Below are 20837 nucleotides of genomic sequence, written 5' to 3' on the forward strand. Positions count from 1 at the left end.
TAAAAATCATTGTCCCTGTTATCTTGAACTGTATGTCGATAAGCACAAAATTTTATGCAGAAAACTGTTTGATTTCATTCATTGTTATTTAGCAGAATGGTTAGACAGTAACCATATTGTATAGCATTAACTGAATGTACATCATTAGAAAAAGTAATTTCGCTTTGTTGAGTTAATCACAACTGTTCATTCAGTGTAATGTCAGAAGTACGATCTGAAGACATACATGGATGATCTCATTTGAGAAAGTCGAGCCTCACGCTCTTCCATAGTCTCATGTAAATGCAATGTAGACATTGCCTCGCATCTGTAGTTTTTCTACCAATATTATTTGTATTCTGTTTTGGCATGATTTTAGTAAAAAAAAACCAGCTACTCTAAAATAGATAGATCTAGATGCTATTCAATAATTTTAAAAAAATAACACCAAATGAATAATCAAATATGTTTTTACCGCCTATTATAACTGCATTAACCTAAAATAGATAGATGAAGTGTAACATGTCCGCTGCCAAGTGGAGAGTCAACATTCTACATATGCATGCACTGAAGCATTATCTTTTTAATACTGTTTGTTTTTTATTGTTGTTCATGATTTTTCAAGATTAAATATATCTAAAAAACCTTCTCAGTTATGCCAAGAATCATGGGTAAAAATTTAGCTGTGACTGATTGAGCAGTTTTTTGTGTATCCTGAACAAAAAAAAACCCTCTTTCTCTTTGTAAAATAGTATAGTTATAGATATATACATGATATAAGAACATAGTGGAATAATGATTCTGCTAACTGGCATGGTAGACAGGACATTTTATATAATAATGACAAGTTGATTCATTTTTTTAAAATAAAATGTTAACTTGCTTTTACTTTAATTATATGTTTCATAATAATTTTATGTTGATGATTAGATAACCATAAAAGCATTTAATAATGAATCTCACCACTTAATGATGATTATATTCTGTATTTGGAAGTGTTTTCTTTTAATATAAATAATATTGCTATTTTAAAATACTGGTATATAATTTCTGATAAATTAATAATATGTGTGTGTGTGTGTTCATTGTAGCAGTAAAATGAATGAACTTATTGTACATTTTACTATTTCAAACTCTTTGTGCAGAATGCATATACCAAAGAGTATTAATCAAAAGGGAAAGGTTTCTATCCACATGAGGAACCAATCACATATACCAGGTGTAAAAATACTTATATCAATATTGTAGCAATACTTTATTATTATGTCTCGCATGCAGGTCAGAATAAATAATTACTTTTACACAAGTTATGTTTGATTAATTTATAGAAGGCAGTGGCTATAGGACTGGCTTTTGTTTTAATAGTTATAGTAAATTTTTCATCGAAGATGAAAAATAAGAAGGAAAATAAAAGTATAACAAACCTGTAAACATAATTTACTAATTCAAGGAACTGTGTATTGAGATCGGGAAATCTTTTTTCCACATACTGCATCATTTTCACAAGCAAGATTGATTTTTCCCGTAAGTTTGGAGCAACTGTCATCTGTGAGTTACTATTAGCACCAGTTTCATTTTTTGCATTTTTCATCCATTCTTCTAACATCTGAAATTTATAAAATCTGATTAAAAACAATTTCTTAACAGTGAAAATGTAGCATAAATATATATGAATAATAGTTATTTGCTATCATTAATGGCTATTAAGCTAATTATTAAGATTTTTGATGAGGCAAAAGATAAAAAAAAAACTTCTTTTTGTTACAACGTATGAATATATTTATAGCATATTTATAATATTATAGCAGACTTTTTTAACAAACTTTTTTCTAAATATTCATTGATATATATATAATCAGCAAGATTATTTGAGGTTATTATTATCTTAATAATACAATGAATCCCTAATTTCATCTCTATTTAAGAGAGAAAATAAAACAACTTCTACAAACAAAGAAAAATGAAATCAAAGAGTATTATAACGGGGGTTATAAAGAGAAAAGAGGGTGATTGAAATTATGAAGCAAGGTTAAGCAAAATTAATTTAAAAATATATGTACGTCATAACAAAATTATTTTAAGAGCCAAATATATTTATAAAAAATAAGTAATGAGATAAATATAAATTTATTCATAGAATATAAAACAAAATTAATATAATTCAGGTGGAATTATAATGAATGGAATTCAGGTGGTTAAAAGGGCTTTCACTTAAATTGAAGACAAAACACAATATGATAGAATTTCACTAAAATTCAGACATCAATTTAACACTTTTCAAATATGTATCACAACTGGTATATTTTAAGCAATCAAATAGGATATGATGAACTGTTATACAGCAGTACATGTAGTGTGGATATATTGGATGCCATCAAACATGAGAAATCCAGGTGTTAACTTGATATACCCCAATTACAAGTGGCATAAGTCAACTTTCTTCATGCTGGTTACTTATACTAATGATTTTTATGGCAGTACACACTATCTCTTAATACCATACTTCAATGTCAACAACAGCCATTCACTCGATTACACAGACTTCAACTGACATTTAAAATAGCACAAAAACAATAATTGGAACCAACCACACGGTTAAATAAAGAATGACTAGATGTTTGCTTTTCTGGCAACTAATTAGTTTCTTTGTTGTAAGAGGTCCCAATGAGGTTAGATATTTGACTTAAAACGAGACAGGCATTAGATTACCACCAACTGGGTTGGTCTAGTGGTGAATGCGTCTTTCCAAATCAGCTGATTTGGAAGACAAGAGTTCCAGCATTCAAGTCCTAGTAAAGGCAGTTACTTGATTTGAATACTAGATTGTGGATACCGATGTTCTTTGGTGGTTGGGTTTCAATTAACTACACATCTCAGGAATGATTGAACTAAGCTTGTACAAGACTACACTTCATTTACACTCATATATTTCACCATCATTCATTTTCTATCTGAATGGTAATTCCTGGAGGCTAAAAAGGAAAAAGAAAAGAAAAAGGCATTAGATTACCAAAAACTGACACAGATGCTTGCACCTCCAAAATTACCAAATGAATTATAAAAAGTTATTTTTATATACGTAAGAGATAGTGCTTGAAGCATACTGAATGAATCACAGTACATAAAGCTACAGCAAAATCCACCTAAAGTAAGAAATAGAGTCATAAAACTCAGCAATAAATATTATTTTGGTAAGATGGATCAAACATATATGCTCTCTGACCAATCCTAAATAGTTTTAGAAAATAATATCAGGCTTGAACATCCATAATTCTTGTCCAAGGAGGACATTATGAAATAGGAAAAGAGAGAATTTAAATAGAATTTTAATGAAGTTATAAAGTGATAGTGAGTATAATAATGACAAAGTTATGTTGAACAATGAAAGATCTAGCTTTTACATTGGAATTGTGAAAAAGAAAAGTACTTTTTTTGTAATATCGTAATTAATTTTACAAGAGCTGTAAATTTTCTTTATCAGTAAAGATTTTACTTTGGCAGAGAATTGTTGGACTATATTAAGAGTTTATTAGAATAAACTAATTGATTTTATGTGAATGGAGATGATTGTTATTATGCTTGTTTACAAGAAGTAGCATTTTGAAAATATTTATTGTTATAAATATATTGATTCATCACGGAATAACAATTCAATGGAATCTATACTTATTACTTTGCGAATAGTTTTTTTGTTGTTAAAGAAACTACAGGCTATGACCCAAATAAAATGAAATTCACAAAAATAAAAATACCATCAAGAAATATCACTAGTAAAAACATTAGTAAATAATACTTCCTTTTTATTTTAATCCAAAAGTTTTTATATCACAATAAATAATCAAGGAGGTTTAGTGAATCTTTCTACATGTTTTCTGTGCTTTTTGTTTGAGTAAATAATTTTTCATTTATTGTTTGTTATTTTCAACAAAATTTACATTTATTTATTATTGTAACTGTAAGATAATATATGCACAGAAGCAAATGAGCTGAGTGTGTTAAAGAGGTAATTCAAGCACTAAATTGGACAATTCAGAAAATGCAGACATTTGGCTCGTATCATGTGAAGTTTAATCTGGCAAGACTGACAGAGTTCAACAACTGTGAAAACACTCATAATTGTAATATTCATAAAAAAAAAGAAAAGAAGTTAATAACTGCTTTACCTTGCAGATGGCTTTCATTATTTTCATATCCTGAGTCTTTTCGATAAGAGTAACCAATATTGTTCCAATAAAGGCTTTTCTTGTTTCAACATTCATGATACCAACTCTATTTTTTACTAAATCCAAACTTAAGATAAGTAATTCACTGGAACCTAAACACACAAAGCATTATTTTGTCAATAAGAAAATAAAATTCTCATGTGAATATTTTCAATACATATCTCAAACTAATATAATTGCCACTAATCAGAATCAAATGTCTCACAACAAAGCTACCTTTCTGAAAATCACTTAATAACTAACTTTAACTCTACTTATAAAGAGCAAAATTTACAAACACACTTTACTTATAATTTAATTATTAAAATAATATTTTTTACAATTTTCATTAGAAAATTTGTATTTTATTATACAATTATGATAAATCTGATAATTTTGGATTACTTGAATTCAAAATATCAAAGTAGCATAATGTTTTTAATTTGACCAAATTTAGCACAGTAAACTATGTTATTACAGTAAGAATTAAGACCACCTTCTGATAGCATTAAATGCATTTAGCAACTGCTTCCCATTAAAATGGGAAGCAGTTGTAATTAATCAATTTTGGTACTTACGTATTAACACCACCGCAGCTACAGCTTTATTTAAAAACAAAGTAGTCAATTGGATTTCGGTGGAAAATGGGCCGATATAGAGTTTAACATTCAAAACAGTCTCTTTATTAATTTTAATAATGGTTATTTATATTTATTTATTTTATAAATATAATTTAACCAAACTTAACCTATGCTCGCTTCGCTCGCTAACCTTGACTAATTAACAGGAGTGTTTTGATTATTTAAATAATAAATAATTGCAATAATTACTGAATATATTAAATAAATACTCAAAAAATTACGGTATTAATTAGTCAAGGTTAGCGACCGTAGGTTAAGTTTGGTTAAATTATATTTATAAAATAAATAAATATAAATAACCATTTATTAAAATTAATAAAGAGACTGTTCATTTTCCACCGAAATCCGATTGACTACTTTGTTTTTAAATAAAGCTGTAGCTGCGGTGGCGTTAATACGTAAGTTCCTAAATTTTCATCCACGTTACTTCTAATTTTTACTTAAGATAATTATAAAAAAGTACCTCCTGCATTTTTTTTTTAATTTAATAATTTTGAAGTTTCATAACCATGTGATAGCTTAATTAATCAATTAATAAAAAATTAAAGCACTATAAAAAAAGCAACGCTGTTAAAATTTTAGTAGAAATTTATATCATTTTTCTCATTCTTTATTTTAACATCTATTTTACCAAATTTTAGATAATTGTAAATTAAAAACAATTTTTGACAATTTTTTATAAAATTAATCAGCTATAAAAATTATAACTTCAATTTTTTAAATAACTAATTTTTTAAACTCTAAACTATAATTATTATACGTAAATTATATTTTAATTTTATAAATATAAAATTAAAATATAAGCATATAATAATTTATTTTAATTTTAATATAATTTATTTTACAAACTGACATTTTTATTTTCAAAGAGCCGTTCAATACTTCATAAGTTGCATAGAATCAAATGAGAACTGACAATTTAAATTTGTAGGTTAAGTTGATTGTTATTGAATGCAGGTGTATATATCATTAAAATTCATGAAAAATCATGTAAAATACTCACGTCAATACTGCATCTTATTACACTTTAAAACGTTATTTAAATAAATAATATTCTCAATAAGTGCACAATTCTAGCAGGTACGGCAATGCTTCACTATTGCTAGATTTGAGTATACATACAAATTAAATGAACACAATTGAAAGTTTCATAAAACCTTAAAAACAATGAACATTAGGAACTTCACAAAATTTAACCTTTCACTTTATAAAAGTCAGAAGGTAAATAAATCCAAATGGCAAAACAACAGCACTACCTATCTGATTTAATTCACACCACTCTCTAATCACAGTATTCGGTGGAAAATAATTTTTTAACGAAAAGGGTTATGGCTGCAAAATCATTACAATTAATACTCAACATTAAGAAACTTACAAAACATTATGGAACTTCATAAAATTTAACCTTTCACTTAACAAAAGTCAGAATGTAAATAAATCCAATTGTCAGAACAGCACTACCTATCGGATTTAATTCAAACTACTCTCTAAACACAGTAGACTGACGCAAGTAACTGATATGCGAAAAAGCAGCAAAATAAAAAAAATTTCCTAGAATCCGATCGCACCAACTACCGGTTCTGACTGATATGCCAAAAATTAAAAAAAATTCTAAAACGCGATTGCAGCACTGCTTACCGGATTTAATTGTGAACCATTGCAAGATCAACAACACATAAATAAATATAAACAGTATTATATTTTAAAAAAAATTTATTTACTGAAAAATAAAAGGCAAATATAATTTATTTTTCTACATAGTTTCCTGCTTTAGAAATACATTTTTCCCAGTGAGAAAGAAGGTTTTTTATCGGAGCATCATACAATGAAGCTGACTGCATCAGGAGCCAATTGTGCACGAATCCCTTCATGCCCTTGTCATCTTCAAATTGTTGTCCACCTAGAGCTTCTTTAGTGGTCCAAACAAATGAAAATTGCAGGGCGATAGGTCCAGGCTGTAGGGAGGATGATCAAGTTGAGTCCAGCATATTTCTTCTAGTTTTGAGACTGTTAGAGCTGCAGTATGGTGCCTGATGTTGTCATGGAGGAGGATGGCCACTCGAATCGGTTGGTCTTTTCCTTTGCGGTGATATGCAGCCCTCAACTTGTTCAACAGCTCGCAATAGTAAGCAGCACTGATTGTACGTCGCTCATGCTAAAAATCAATCGGCAAAATGCCTCACCGGTTGAAAAAAATGGCTGAAAGAACCTTGCCAGCTCACAATAGAGTCTTGGCTTTCACTGGGCCTGCCTCCCCTTTCCACTACCATTCCATACTGGCTTGTTTTGACTGGGCAGTGTACTGGTGGACCCATGTTTCGTCGCAGGTGACAATCCAACTCAAAAATGCATCACCTTCTTTCACAAATCTTGCTATGCCTCTGACACACGTCCAAACGTCTCAACTTCTGATCTGTGGTCAAAAGGTGAGGGACTCATCTGGCACACACTTTACGGAACTGTAGGTTATTTGTGATGATTGCTTGACAGCTCCCAAATTTATTCTGATCTGTTCTGCAATTCTGATACTATCACCCGTTGATTGTCTTCAAGAATGTCTTGAACCACACGAATGTTTTTGTTTGTAATGCTGGTCCAAGAATGGCGATCGTGTTCCTGATTTTTCACTCGTTCTCATCCTTCTTTGAACTCTTTACGCCAGGCAAACACACGAGTCCTTGACAACATTTGGTTCCCAAACTGTGCAGTCAATCTCCGGGAAATTTTTGTCGCTTGGACTCCTTCACGAGCAAGCAATTAAAAAATTATGCGTTGCACAGTAGAGGGGTGTACTTGTTGCTCTGACATCGTGAGCGTTACAGATGAATTGGTTGGGAGTGTGGAATGGCCGGCTCTCCCCACTCCTAATGACCTCACCCAGGCATACTAAATGCATGAGCCCAGTCCTACTAACCGCAGACACTCAGAAACCAAAATCCCGTTTATATTTGATTTATCTTCATATATATACATCTTATTTCAGCACTAGCCTACGAGAGTTCTGGCTAAATCTAGACAAAACTTCTTTCTCAAATTTATGTTTAGCTTCTAGAACTCTCTTTTTATACACATTCATCATACAAAAACCGACAAGCCGATTTTCTGTGATTGTTGACCATAACCAAGTTTTTACCCTGTGTCAGGTGCTGAAGGATCTTTTGGGAGTGCATGTTGTGCAAGTGAGATAAGTAGTGCCCATTTTATGGATGGGTAGAACAATTGGGTTCTTTAACTAGTGCAGCTAGTTCTATCTCCTTCAGTTTGGCATTTGGCACATTTTTTCCTTTCCAGTGGTTGTACCAAAATTCAGCTTCACCAAGAAAATCATTCAAATTTTAGTAACTACACAAAATTCTTTTTTTTTTTTAAATCCTCATACATCATATCAAGCATTACGTGAGGGTGCAACGTAAGATATGAGAATGCGGGCAAGTACTTTTCAGAAAAACGCTGTTTGACAGACATTATTAATGAATCTATGTACGGAATAATTAGTTATCTTTTCCAAAACTTGTTAGGAGTCTCTGTTGGTGAATTTGCATTTTGTTTTGCTGATTTATGACTCGCGGCATATTGAAATCTTCCACGATGCTCGGCAATTGTTTCAGCCTCTCCTATAATACTTTCACTTTCAACAATCGCATTTCCACAGTGTTTTTTGATAATGTCTGATTTTTTTATGTGATTTGCACATTGAAACAACATCAGACTTGTTGACTGAAGAGCATGTACAACCAGTAGCAGAAGTGTTGAATATTTTGAAAAAAGACAAACACTAACAATGAATTTTGATTTTGTAGCAGTACAATGCATTTGAAAAGCAGCATTTCTTGTTGCATTATTACCATCATTTGATAGTTTTTCAAGTGCCATAACGATTTGCACATAATGTTTCTTGAATGTAGCAATACTTTTACATTTTTGAAACCAACAGGTTTCACAGAGCGTTGGTATATTCAGTATGCATTTTTGACAAAGGGCAGATTTTTGCAAGAATCTTGTTATTTCTTTTATTGTGGAGACCGTATTTCATATCAGTGCTATTTTGTTTAAGTCATTTACAACTAAGTTCAGTTTGACTAGCAGAGTGAAAATATAACATTCTTATATACTTTTCTCAAATAATTTTTTAGACACCACCATCCTTTCCTGCCATACTGAAACACCTATCATATATCCTTGTTTGACACAATTTTCTGGATCAAGGCCTACCTTTTCTACAAAGTTGTTAATTACAGATGCTACAAATTTTGCATTCATGTCAGTCAACTCTACACAAAAACTAGACATTTTTTACGAACCATCATCTTTTCTTTGTCAAAAAAATCTAACCCTAATGGAAAGCTGCTCTTTCCCTGATATGTCACTACTCTTGTCTGCCAGGATATGTAAGCACATGCTTTCTTTACGTCAGTAGTGATGTTGTCTCTAAATTATTGATGCAACAATTTTCTTGTTGGCTTCTGTTTCTTGTTGGTAGACAGAGAAGAAATTGGCTGTACATCAAAGGGTATATTTTCAACAAAACATTTTGTTGCTACAACCACTGAGATGACGTGACAGATTTCACAAATTCGTGCATGTCTTTATAGCAAGTAAAGGGCCTCACTATGAAAGAACCCAAAACACCACGAACATTAGTTGGTGGAAATACACATAGTAAATGCACAACACACCCTTTAATTTTTGGGATATGCTAAGGAGCATAATCCGCCAAGCAGCTGTATTTGAATTTTCTTTTTAATTGCACAGCATCTTTGCAAAGTCCATAACGTGGAGTTGGTGATCAACAGTTTTTTAAAACTCCTGTTTTTTGAGATGAGGTCGTATTAAACTAACGCCCAAGCCAGTAACCCACATCATTATCAAAATACGTTTGATCCTGTACACCAGAACCAGATGATAGCAAAGATCCACTTAAATTTTTCATCAACATTCTGCTTTGATTTCTCTTCTCTGCCGCTATTACTTTTATCTGAATGCTTTCTTTTCTGTCTCTCTAAAAGAAAATAAATTACTACTACACTTCCCAAAAAAATTAAAGTAACTAAGAATTTAAGCTACTGAACAGACTCTACTAGAAACTTTAAGTTTAAAAATGGTTTTTTATCGTCTCCGTACAATAATTTTTCACAAAGTTACAGCATTTTAAAAATCAGTAAAAAATATTTTTTGTTTGTGAAAAATGTTCTTAACCTATATATGAGTTGATGAGTTTCAAAACCATCTAATTGTCATTTTTTTTCATTTCCACATAAGTGTACTAGTTGGAATAAGTAGAAAAAACAAAGAAACTGGTGGAATGGTCAACTGTAACAATATGAACAACATGGTTTTGATTTGAGGTTAGAAATTTTTATGTCAAGATTGTGTTGAGTTTAATTAAACAACTTTTGGAGTGACTGAACGTGATCACAACAAAAATTGGACTATTATGAATTGTGACTATTTACTATTTATTATCTATCGAACTTTCAATGTTCTTTATTATTGAATGATGGTATTTTTTAATAAATCTTTAATATTTTGTACAAATTTGTTTTATTATTTGCAACTAACAGAAGTAGGTAGTTACAAAAACCAACCATTTCAAAATTCAAAACCATCTAAATTAAGCTAAACTGCTGCAAAAGTAGCTAATTACAATTTTCAATCATTATTTTAAATTATTGGAGTGTAGTATACTTATTATTTCCTTATTTAGTATTGTATGATTTTTCTTAAAATTTCAATAATAAAGACATCAAAATCACTGTTATTACAAACAAAAAAACAGTCTTCTCATTTCCTTAACATTATTTTAGGTTGCTTTAATTAGATGGTTTTACAACTCATTGTTTCAAATGAAAATAATATAGATACATACCTTTTGTGCTAAAAAAGTTTCTAATATCCATTTTAGATTGCTATTGTTATGGGATTGCAGTTTGAACTAGTTCAAATGCATCAACTCACTCAACTGGCTCACTCGCACTGATTGCAGCGCTTAAGTAGGGAACAGAGGCTACTAGAACTATCCCACTAAATCTAACCTCAAACATTTTATAATCTTCGTGTTTTACCACAGACCATTTACACCTTGAACCACCAGTTCTCCACTCGTTCACCAGAGAGTGCTCCCGCCACAATTCGAACGTGCTTTCTTGCCACACAATACTATTAAAACCTATTGTTACTGATCTATAATTTTTATTTGACTAAATAAGCCAGGGAGGCAAGCGCGCCCCACTCTGCCTCACTGTGGGTATGTCTATGACATCCACATAAGACCAAAATAAGTTTGTAAGATATAGAAATAAGATATAAAATTGGATAGAACACAAAAAACCAATGGATAACTCAGGAAGCAAAGATGCAATAATCATGTACTAAATGTTAAAGAAACATGTGAATCTTATCTTAAAATTACCTAAAAAATTAATAATCAATACTTAATGTGTAGCTGTAGCTGATAATTTTAATAAACATTAAAATAAAAATCTGATTAATATAAAAAAAAAAACAAATTATAACAATAACTTGTTTTTTTAATGATGGCCTTTTCTCATGAAAGATACCTGATCCATGAAGATATCTAATCTACAAACAGTAAAAAGGAGGAAGATCTACATAAATTTAAGAAGTGCAGGAGAACAGCAAGTGAAAAATCTTAACGTTACACTATCTTATCAGGAGTACGGGAACTAAAATTAAAGCAAGCTAACTTGCTCAATATTCAAAATAAATCACTCACACAAACTCCAGGCAGTCAGTCAAACAATACGAGATGTGTTCAAAAAGTAAAAAGAATTTTGAAATTTTGCAGGTTGTATTAGTCCGATTCTTGGGATTTTTTCATTGTTGTATTGGTAAACATGTCTGAAAAGTATCTGTACATTTTTAGCCATATTGGATGATTTGTCTGTTGTCAGCTGTCAAAAGGATAACACATGTTTTGGTACGATCGGCGATTTTTTATTTGTGTACATAATGGATCAGAGAATTTGTATTAAATTTTACCATAAGTAGGAATAAAGTGTAGCAATGTTTTAAAAATGTTAAATATTGCTTTTGGTGAGTCTGCTATGAGTAAAGCAAGGTTTTATGAGTGTTATAAGTGTTTCCAAGAAGGTCGTGAAAATGTTCAAGATGACAAGTGCCCTGGATGTCCCAGCACATCAACAACCGATGAAAACATGGAAAAAGTGAAAGAAATGTTTATGAATGATTACCAAATTACAATCAGAGAAGTCGCTGATGATGCTGGGATATCAGTTGGCTCATGCCATGAAATTTTTTGGATGTTTTAGGTATGAAATGTGACAGGTAAATTTGTTCCAAAATTGTTGAATTTTGAACAAAAACAGCAGTGAATGGAAGTTGCTCAGGAGTTGCTAAATGAAGTTAACAACGATACAGAACTACTGAAACGTGTCATAACAGGTGATGAAACATGGGTTTACAGATATGATGTTGAAACTAAGGCTCAATCGTCCCAGTGGAGGAATTTTGGATCACAAAGACCGAAAAAAGCTCGTTAAGTACGGTCGAATGTGATGGTTATGCTCACCATGTTCTTTGATTTTAACAGCATAGAGCATATGAGTTCTTGCCACAAGATCAAACAATCAATAAGGAGTATTACCTACAAGTTAAACGCTGTTTGTGTGTAGCAATCCGAAAAAAACACCCGGATTTATAGTGAAACAATTCATGGCTTTTGCATCACGATAATGTACCTGCACACACTTCATTGCTTATTCGTCAATTTTTAGCCTAAAACAGCACTGTAATGATATCCCAGCTGCCATACTCACCAGACATGGCCCTGTGTAACGTTTTTATATTCCCAAAAATAAAGAGAACCTTAAAGAGCCGTCGTTTATCAACTTACAGAAGTGTTTCAGGGATTGGAAAAAGCGCTGGCATAAGTGTACAATACCTAATGAGGACTATTTTGAAGGGGATAACATTACTGTAGATGAATAAATAAAATTCTTTCTAAAAAACAAAAATTCTCATTAATTTTTGAACACACCTTGTATAATGTATGCATAATATATCTAGTCTAATACAAAATAAAGAAATACAGAATGTACCTAATTAAACATAATCATAAAATAACTATTCCCTAATGTCAATTGTGATTGTAATAATTTACATTAAACAACTATAAAATAAATTAGTGAAAGCAGAAGAACAAATGTGATTATAAAAAAATTCACAATCAGCAGTCATCCAAAAGTATCTTTCTAATTTTCATTTTAAAAGAAGATAAATTTTCACGAAACACATCTACTCCGCTAACCATAACCAAGTCAGTGCATTCAGTGAATCTAATGACTGGAGATAAAATGGTTTGGTTTGATTGTTTATATAAGTTACGCCTCCTATTATTCGTGTATGGAACCCTGATGCTTATATGAGATGTCAACATTCATAAGTTCATGCTTTGTTTTATAAATGCACATATCATCTTGCACTTTCCTCCTTGATTCCAAAGATGGAATGCCCAGTTTAGGGGAATCCCACTATATACGAAAATTAGTATGTACTCAGCTTTTGCTGCTGTAAATGAGAAGAATTTCCTTTGCACAGCTTCAATCTTCAGGCTAGTGAATTTTTTACTGTTGCTCCAAATCACTGAACAATATTCCAATACTGTCCTAACAGCAGCTTGGTAAAGATGAAAAAACATGGTGTTCACTTGCTGGAAGTAACGACTTACCTATAAAAGAAATCCAAGGTTCCTTCGCTTTTTAGATGTTATTTTATCCACATATTGTCTAAAAAGAGCTTAGAATCAAAAGTAACAACATCCAAGTCACAAATTGTATCAACACATCATATTTCTTGGGTAACTATTTTACAATGGTATTTTACTAGTAGCGACATTCTAGTATAGGTCATTAAAATTGTTTTATCATGATTCAAAGGTATTGCATTATCAACCAACTGACCATTTATGAATTTTGAAGAACCAAATAATCACTGTATGAGTTCACATTTCCAAAAAATTTGATGATGGCAAATTTTTAGTAAGCTTTGATTTTATACCGGTGTCATTTACAAAAATAATAAACAAAAGTGTACCCAATCAGACGATAAGCTAACTTATATAGGATGCCATAATTTTTGAAGTGTCAAAAAACCTTCCTAAAATTGAGGTTGATGGCATCAACCTGTCTAGTTTTTGATCTCTGGCATGATAAAAAACATTTCATTCAGGTTTGTAGCCGTAAAGCTCTTGGCCAAAAAGATATGCAGCTGTTAATCAATATTTTAATCCATAAATTATAGAGAAGTCCATGAACAAGTCTTTCAAAGACTTTTGTGACTACATTCAAAACAGAAAGGTCTATAATTAACCTCGCAATACACTTTAATACTTTTTCCTCAGTAACATGAGGAATACTTACTCTAACAGTAATGTGATGTCATCAATGCAATTAAATCTATTTTTATTACATTATCCAAAAGTTTCACTTAAACTGGAAATACTTGCCAAATTCCTCACTAAGAACTTTGGCATCTGTAATTTTAATTGGACCTACTCCACTTTATTGCGTTTTGAAGGATTTCACATATTTAAACAGGCTTGAAAGTTTTACTCTAAGTTCTTTCTTTATCTTCCTGCTCCTTGCAATGGTATCTTTCCATAGAAGATACTTAATCTTTTATCTTAACAGAGCGAGCTCATCATAATGTGTAGGTAACCTGGTTACATTGAAGTTTTGATGTCACTTTCTTACATTTAAGACACTTAATGAGTTCTCTGGAAAACCAGACAGGAAAGGAATTTGATCTTGTTCACTCACAAGAACATAATCATTAATTTTTGTAGAGGTTCTAGGGCATCATAAGGGATATTAGGATAAATGAGATAATCAAATTTTCATGTCTTCACTCACATCAACAATAAATAAAACAAGTTCCAAGAACATAGTATGACCCTCCAGCAGATGGAAATCTTGTATCAGCCATTCATCGAATCTTGTATCATCCATAAACTCAAAAAGGGCCTAAGCCTTCATCCTTATATAATAATGAATTTCAGCTTTGAGGGAACAATCGTTCCAATTAACCCCAAGCACATTGAATTTGCCCAACATCACAATCCTATATTGCTTCCAATCTAATTTGCTGCATAGCTGATTAAAATAGCCTGACAGAATCTCAGGAATGAATAATTGAGTGAGCAAGTGAGAACGAAAGAATAATAAGGCTAATCTAATTTAATATTAATGTAAGATCATTCTTGCTAGAGTTCATGAATTTACATGTATAACAGTATAGATAAGAATGATATTAAAATATAAAAACCATTTCAATGGTAACAATTAAACACAATCATAGTACAATATACGTTTGCCAGAGAACAAAAGGTGGAGGTTTATTTTTTCAAGAAAAATCTGAGTAAATTAAATTCTCTAAAAATAACCACATTTTTAATTACAGTAAATATAGAATCATTACTTTTTAACAAGCACTTACTTTACAAATATTTATATTATATCATTACAAAACCAACAATTTCTAGTTTAGTTTATAATCAGTAACAATTATAAAAAATAAAAAAATTAAATAAAAGCAAAACTAATTAAAGACTGCTCTACTGTTAAGCAAGTCTTTCAACTGGTAAATTGTTTGTACGATATTAATGCCTTTTCATTCTGTTAATTAGTTTTTACAGGTTTTTAACAATTTTTCCACTTATACAACTGCTAAATTCTGCAATATTAAATTATGTGTTTTCATACTGTAATGACTATTCACCTGGCTCAGGGTTTTTATCAACATCAGGGTAAAAAACAAACTCGTAAATAAAAAATATATTAAGAGTATTAATATATCCTTCCTTTACACTTAAACATAGTTACACATTACTAATAAACAGAAGGTAACAAATCAATATTTAAATACAATATAGCATCATTAATTATTATAATGAAGTATTATTAAAATAAATTTCATCAAATTTGAGTGAAATAGTCAAAAGATTCTGTTTTTAACTTTGAAGACCAGTCACCTATAGAGAACGAAAATGTGGTTGTAGATGAACTTAGAACAAATTATACATGTGAAATTGTAAAAAAAAAAACTATGCTGTTTTTATAGTAAGAGATATAGATTTAATTAATTATGAAATGACAATGATCAGAATAAAAATGCAGAAAATTTAGGATGTAATAAGCAGTAGATATTTTGAGTTAAAAGAGTAGAATAGAAAAAAAGGAAAATAGCAACAAACTACAGACAATAATTAATAAATAAAAACTAGTATATTACATACCAGGTGCTGCTTCAGAAGAAGGATTTATATGCTCACGTGTCATACGTTGTATAACTCTAATAAATGGCATTATAAGGCGATCAACATAACCAGGATTACTAACACAAGCTGCTTTCAACATCATCATTGTTCCAAATAAACTAGCTGACGCTGCTGTTGCTGTCTTTTCATAGTTTGCTAGTCCTTCAAATATAACCTGAAAACAAAAGTAAAAGTACTAGATAAATATTTAATTCTAATTTTGCATTTGGTATGAAATACTCAAAATTACTTCTTGGAAATATTCTTATTAAACCATAATTTATGAATATTATTTCAAGAGCTGGTGTCAGATTTCTAAGTATTAACTACAAAGAATACATAAAAATGAGTATTTTGTAGCAAATGTTCAAGCTGTATACAAAATACTTTCTTTTTTCTATTAGTAAAGAAAATTAAGTATCTATTAACTTTTCCTGTGACTATTAAAAAAATGATTGTAAACAAATTTAGTTAACACTGTATATCTCTAACTGCATGTGTTAACTACTGAAATAGAAGGATTACATTCAGTAACTACAGATGTCTATAAAAATTTTAAGGAATCAAAGAAGACAGCACTGGTACATAGTGATAAACCATACCTTTAAAAGAGCAAACATTCAATGATATAACTGACGTACTACTCATCATAAGAATAAACAAGTTTATTTTAAAACAGCTTGCTGAAACAATTTAAAGCTCATTTTGAATTCTATAAATTTAAAATTTTTCAGATTTGTATGCGACAGCTGGCAGTGAAAAGAAAAAAATAATATATATATATATATATATATATATATAAAAAATTAATAGGTGAAAATCCAGAATTAACATCAATACACCAGAAACAACACTAATTTAACAAAGATAAAAAACATATGTTTAATTTTCAAAAAAACTTGACAAAGGAAAAATCCATAAAGGTATGAAAAATTTTTTTCAAACAGCTGGATTCAAGAACAGAAAGCAAGAGATTGTGTGATGGGATCCCACCGAAACAAAAATAATCATGATGAGTGTAAACAAACAATTTATCATTTGGATAACACAAGAAAAATGAATATTTAACAAAATAATTGTAATGATCAAATTTAAAGCAAAAAGGTATTTAAAATAAATAATCAATATACATACTTATAAACTAAAATAACACTGATAGGCAAAAAAAAAATTTTTTAATGTTTCTCCAAGTGTGATACCGTTTCTTGAATTGCTTTTTTGCATACATAACACATCTGTAAATTCAATTTATCTATCACCCTTAGTTTTAAATAAATTACGCTTCAAAAAAAAATTAAGGGAAAATATTATTAAAATCTGTAAAATTTATAATTTTGCATGGCCAAACCTGTGTTAGAATGATTTCGCTGATGCTTTTCTTTTATAAATAGCCTCAGGCACATCCCGAATTAATGTCCAATAGTAATTGGCTAGCATGTTCGTATTCCATTTCCCTTTTTCCATCACCAAAATGTCTTGGGGAAAACATCCACTGTGTTCGTCACTTATATTTCTGAGGTTGTCCAGGAAAAAATCCAGATATGATTGGAGGAAATGCATTTTCAAAGACATCCCATAGCTCTGTATGAAGTAAGAAGTTTATTATCAATATCGTGGTAATTCTTGAATTTTTTGATTGCTGAGAAAAGTTTTGCAAATGTCTTTAAATGAAGCCCAAGCTGCAATTTCAACATTATTTAACATCAATTTAAATACATCATCTTCAACCAACTCTCTTATTTAAGAACCAAAAAATATTCGTTCAGTTACTTTCAGAAATTTCTGCCTGATGTACAAAATTCCAGGACTATCCTTCATTGATTTTACAAAATTTTTCATTAGTCCTACTTGATATGGTGAGGGAGTAAAAATATTTTTTCCCATTTGGAGTTAAGTTGTCTTGTTTCTTCCACTCTTTGGTAATATAATAATGTTTATCCTTAGCTCGGCTGTCCCATTTGCAAAGAACACACATGTACTTAGTATAGTGTAACTGCATGCCTAACAAAATAGCTGTAATTATCATCAAATAACACACATACAATCATATTAATCACATATGTTCCAGTTACGTTTTTTATAATTTATTTTTTCAAGAACATCTTTTATCTCATCGTATATCTCTTTCAAATTAAGTAAGTGATTGGAATCAAAGGATATTTGTTACCGTTGTGTAGCAGAACCACTTTTAAACTATACTTGGACGAATCTATGAAAAGGTGCCAGTCTCAGGTTTATGAACTTGTCCTAAGTGCAATATAAGCTCATCAATATTTGTGCAATAAACCAGATTATTTTCATCAATAAAGTATTGAGAAAGTTCTTTTTGTTGGCTTCAAAAGCCCAATATTTTTGTATTTTTTTGAAGTGAATTCCAACCTTGTAGTCTTGATCCTAACAATTCAGCTTGACTTTCTGATAAATTTAAATCCTTAACCAAATCATTTAATTCACCTTGTGATATAAGATGTGGCTTATTGGAAGATAATTCAAAATCAAAATCATTGTTGTCTTCTTCAGTACTACCTGATTCTTCATCGCTGCTTTTGAAACATACATTCACAAGCGGCTCAGGAACTGGAATAATTTCATGAGAGGTACAGGCCTGATTGCAGATTGCAATGAAGGATATTTTACAGTATGTTTAGATTTTTTTTAAATTCCAGACACACTTGTTAAACAAAAGTAACAATTGGTTACATGATCCTTTAGTTTAGCCAAACCATAGGTACATCAAATGACAAAGCCTTCTGTGTAACTTTCAGCCATCCTCTTAAATATACAGAACAATTAGTGCACACTATATGAGAAGTCCACAACTTATCCTGATCACTAATTTTACACTGAAAGTACAAATGATATGGTTTTTTAATGAAAGGTATAATGTTTCTTCTATTTGATTATACAGTAAACTCACCACATACAAAAACAAAAGGCATCCACATCATTTACACAATTCTGAGGTATTATGACACTGCACTGTTAACAAACTTAACACAGCAATAATAAGACTGAACAAACTTAAGACAGCAATAAGACTGAACAAAATTAATTCATTCCTAAATCCAGTGCTTAATAAAAACAACACAGCTGTGTTTTCAACTACATGTTTTGGCCTGCACAGACATGATTAATGTTGTCCATGGAGGCTCACTCTTCAGTATTAGATATGATGTCATAATATGTGACTGTGACATGATTTAATTTTTTGTCTAGTATTGTTTATTTATAGCTTACAAATTATGTTAATAAAGTTAAACAATAACAAATGAGCTAACAAAATACAGTACACAACAGCTTAAAATGCTAACTAAACATTGAAAAATGAAAAAATCTTTTAATTGAAATTTAAAACTTTTTCAAAAATGGTGGGCGATAGAAAGATTCTGATTTCATATTCGTTTTCAGCATCAAAAAACAGATAAAATCATGTATTGCATGTTAGGAAACAAAAATTATATCTAACGGTGAAATCACACCAGAAATATATTTCTGCTGTGATTCGACAAGAATCAAAGAAAAATTCAGGTTGTAAATGTTACTTTAAAATTGTAGGAGTAGACTAAAAACTTTCAAAAATTAAAACTGTTTATTTCAGCCATATCATCATCTCACATACTACCAGTTATATTCTTCAATTTGAATTTTTGCTGAATAGCATAAACATTAAAAAAGTTGTGTTTGATTTTATTTAGAATGAGGCTGAAGCAAATAGTAACATTCTAGGAACATGTTGGTGCTTCACTAAATGGCATGAGAAATTCTGGCATTAATTTAATAACCTATGGCCCTAAGCAGCAGAGAAAACAGAAATGTCAGACATGAAAAATCATATAAAATGGTAAAATATGCATTCAGAGTACTAAATGAATAACTTTCAAATTCAAAGACTTATAATGTTAACTTAAAATACATATAAAATACTTCTCTTCCTTTACAGTTCTTGTGAATTGGATAATACGGTAAATAATGATTGCTATTTTCAATATCTTATGTAGTTATAAAATGAGATTCCTGAAAAAATTTTATAGCAATAAAATGTGGAAGAGGAGTGAAAAATAATGAAAAATCTTTTTATCTTTTTCTGTTTAGCCTCCAGAACCACCGTAAGGTATTACTTCAGAGGATGATAGTATATGAAGTGTAGTCTTATAGTCTCAGGTCGACTGTTCCTGAGATGTGTGGTTAATTGAAACCCAACCACTAAAACCCACCGGTACCTAGTATTCAAAATAACTGTCTTTACTACGATTTGTACCTTAGAACTGTTGACTTTGATCAACTGATTTGCAATGATGAGTTCACCTAGACCAACTTGGTAGTTGAACCATCAAAATTGGCAATATATTAACATAAGTGTTGTTTGGTGCAATCCATTTGGCACTTCTTAGAAAAAATTCTATGTGTACTGAAATTAAATGTGAAGGGTTAATGAAGAATGGGCAAATCAAAATTTTCAAAAGAATATGTAACTAGTAAAACTACTTCTGACTTTCTTTCAGTACAATATTCTGTCAATATCATAACCGATTTATATATTAAAGAAGTCTTTAGGTATCAGGTGCAGTTTTGTTGCTGATGATACGCAGCTGTATCTGTTGTTTTTGAATTAAACAAGTTTATTTCTGCTTGAAAAAACAAGTTTGTTTTTGCTTTTTTCTGGATGAAGTGACCTGGGTTTGTTGTTAAAGGGAATTTAACAACAGAATGATAGCCAGAAAA

General features: G+C 30.5%; 1 protein-coding gene across 2 annotated transcripts in view; it reads right to left on the reverse strand.

Annotated features, from left to right (window-relative positions):
* The window catches only part of Nipped-A (Transcription-associated protein Nipped-A), a 375844-nt gene that overhangs the window by 164530 nt on the left and 190477 nt on the right, over positions 1-20837 (reverse strand). For both annotated transcript variants that reach the window (XM_075378320.1, XM_075378311.1), the window contains 3 exons: positions 16095-16290; positions 4143-4294; positions 1404-1585 (listed from right to left, as the gene is read on the reverse strand). In XM_075378320.1, coding sequence (XP_075234435.1) covers positions 1404-1585; positions 4143-4294; positions 16095-16290 — 530 coding nt within the window. The remainder of the gene's footprint in view (positions 1-1403; positions 1586-4142; positions 4295-16094; positions 16291-20837) is intronic.

The sequence above is a fragment of the Lycorma delicatula genome, chromosome 1 (genome assembly GCF_047948215.1).
Source record: "Lycorma delicatula isolate Av1 chromosome 1, ASM4794821v1, whole genome shotgun sequence".
In the NCBI taxonomy this organism is placed as follows: domain Eukaryota; kingdom Metazoa; phylum Arthropoda; class Insecta; order Hemiptera; family Fulgoridae; genus Lycorma; species Lycorma delicatula.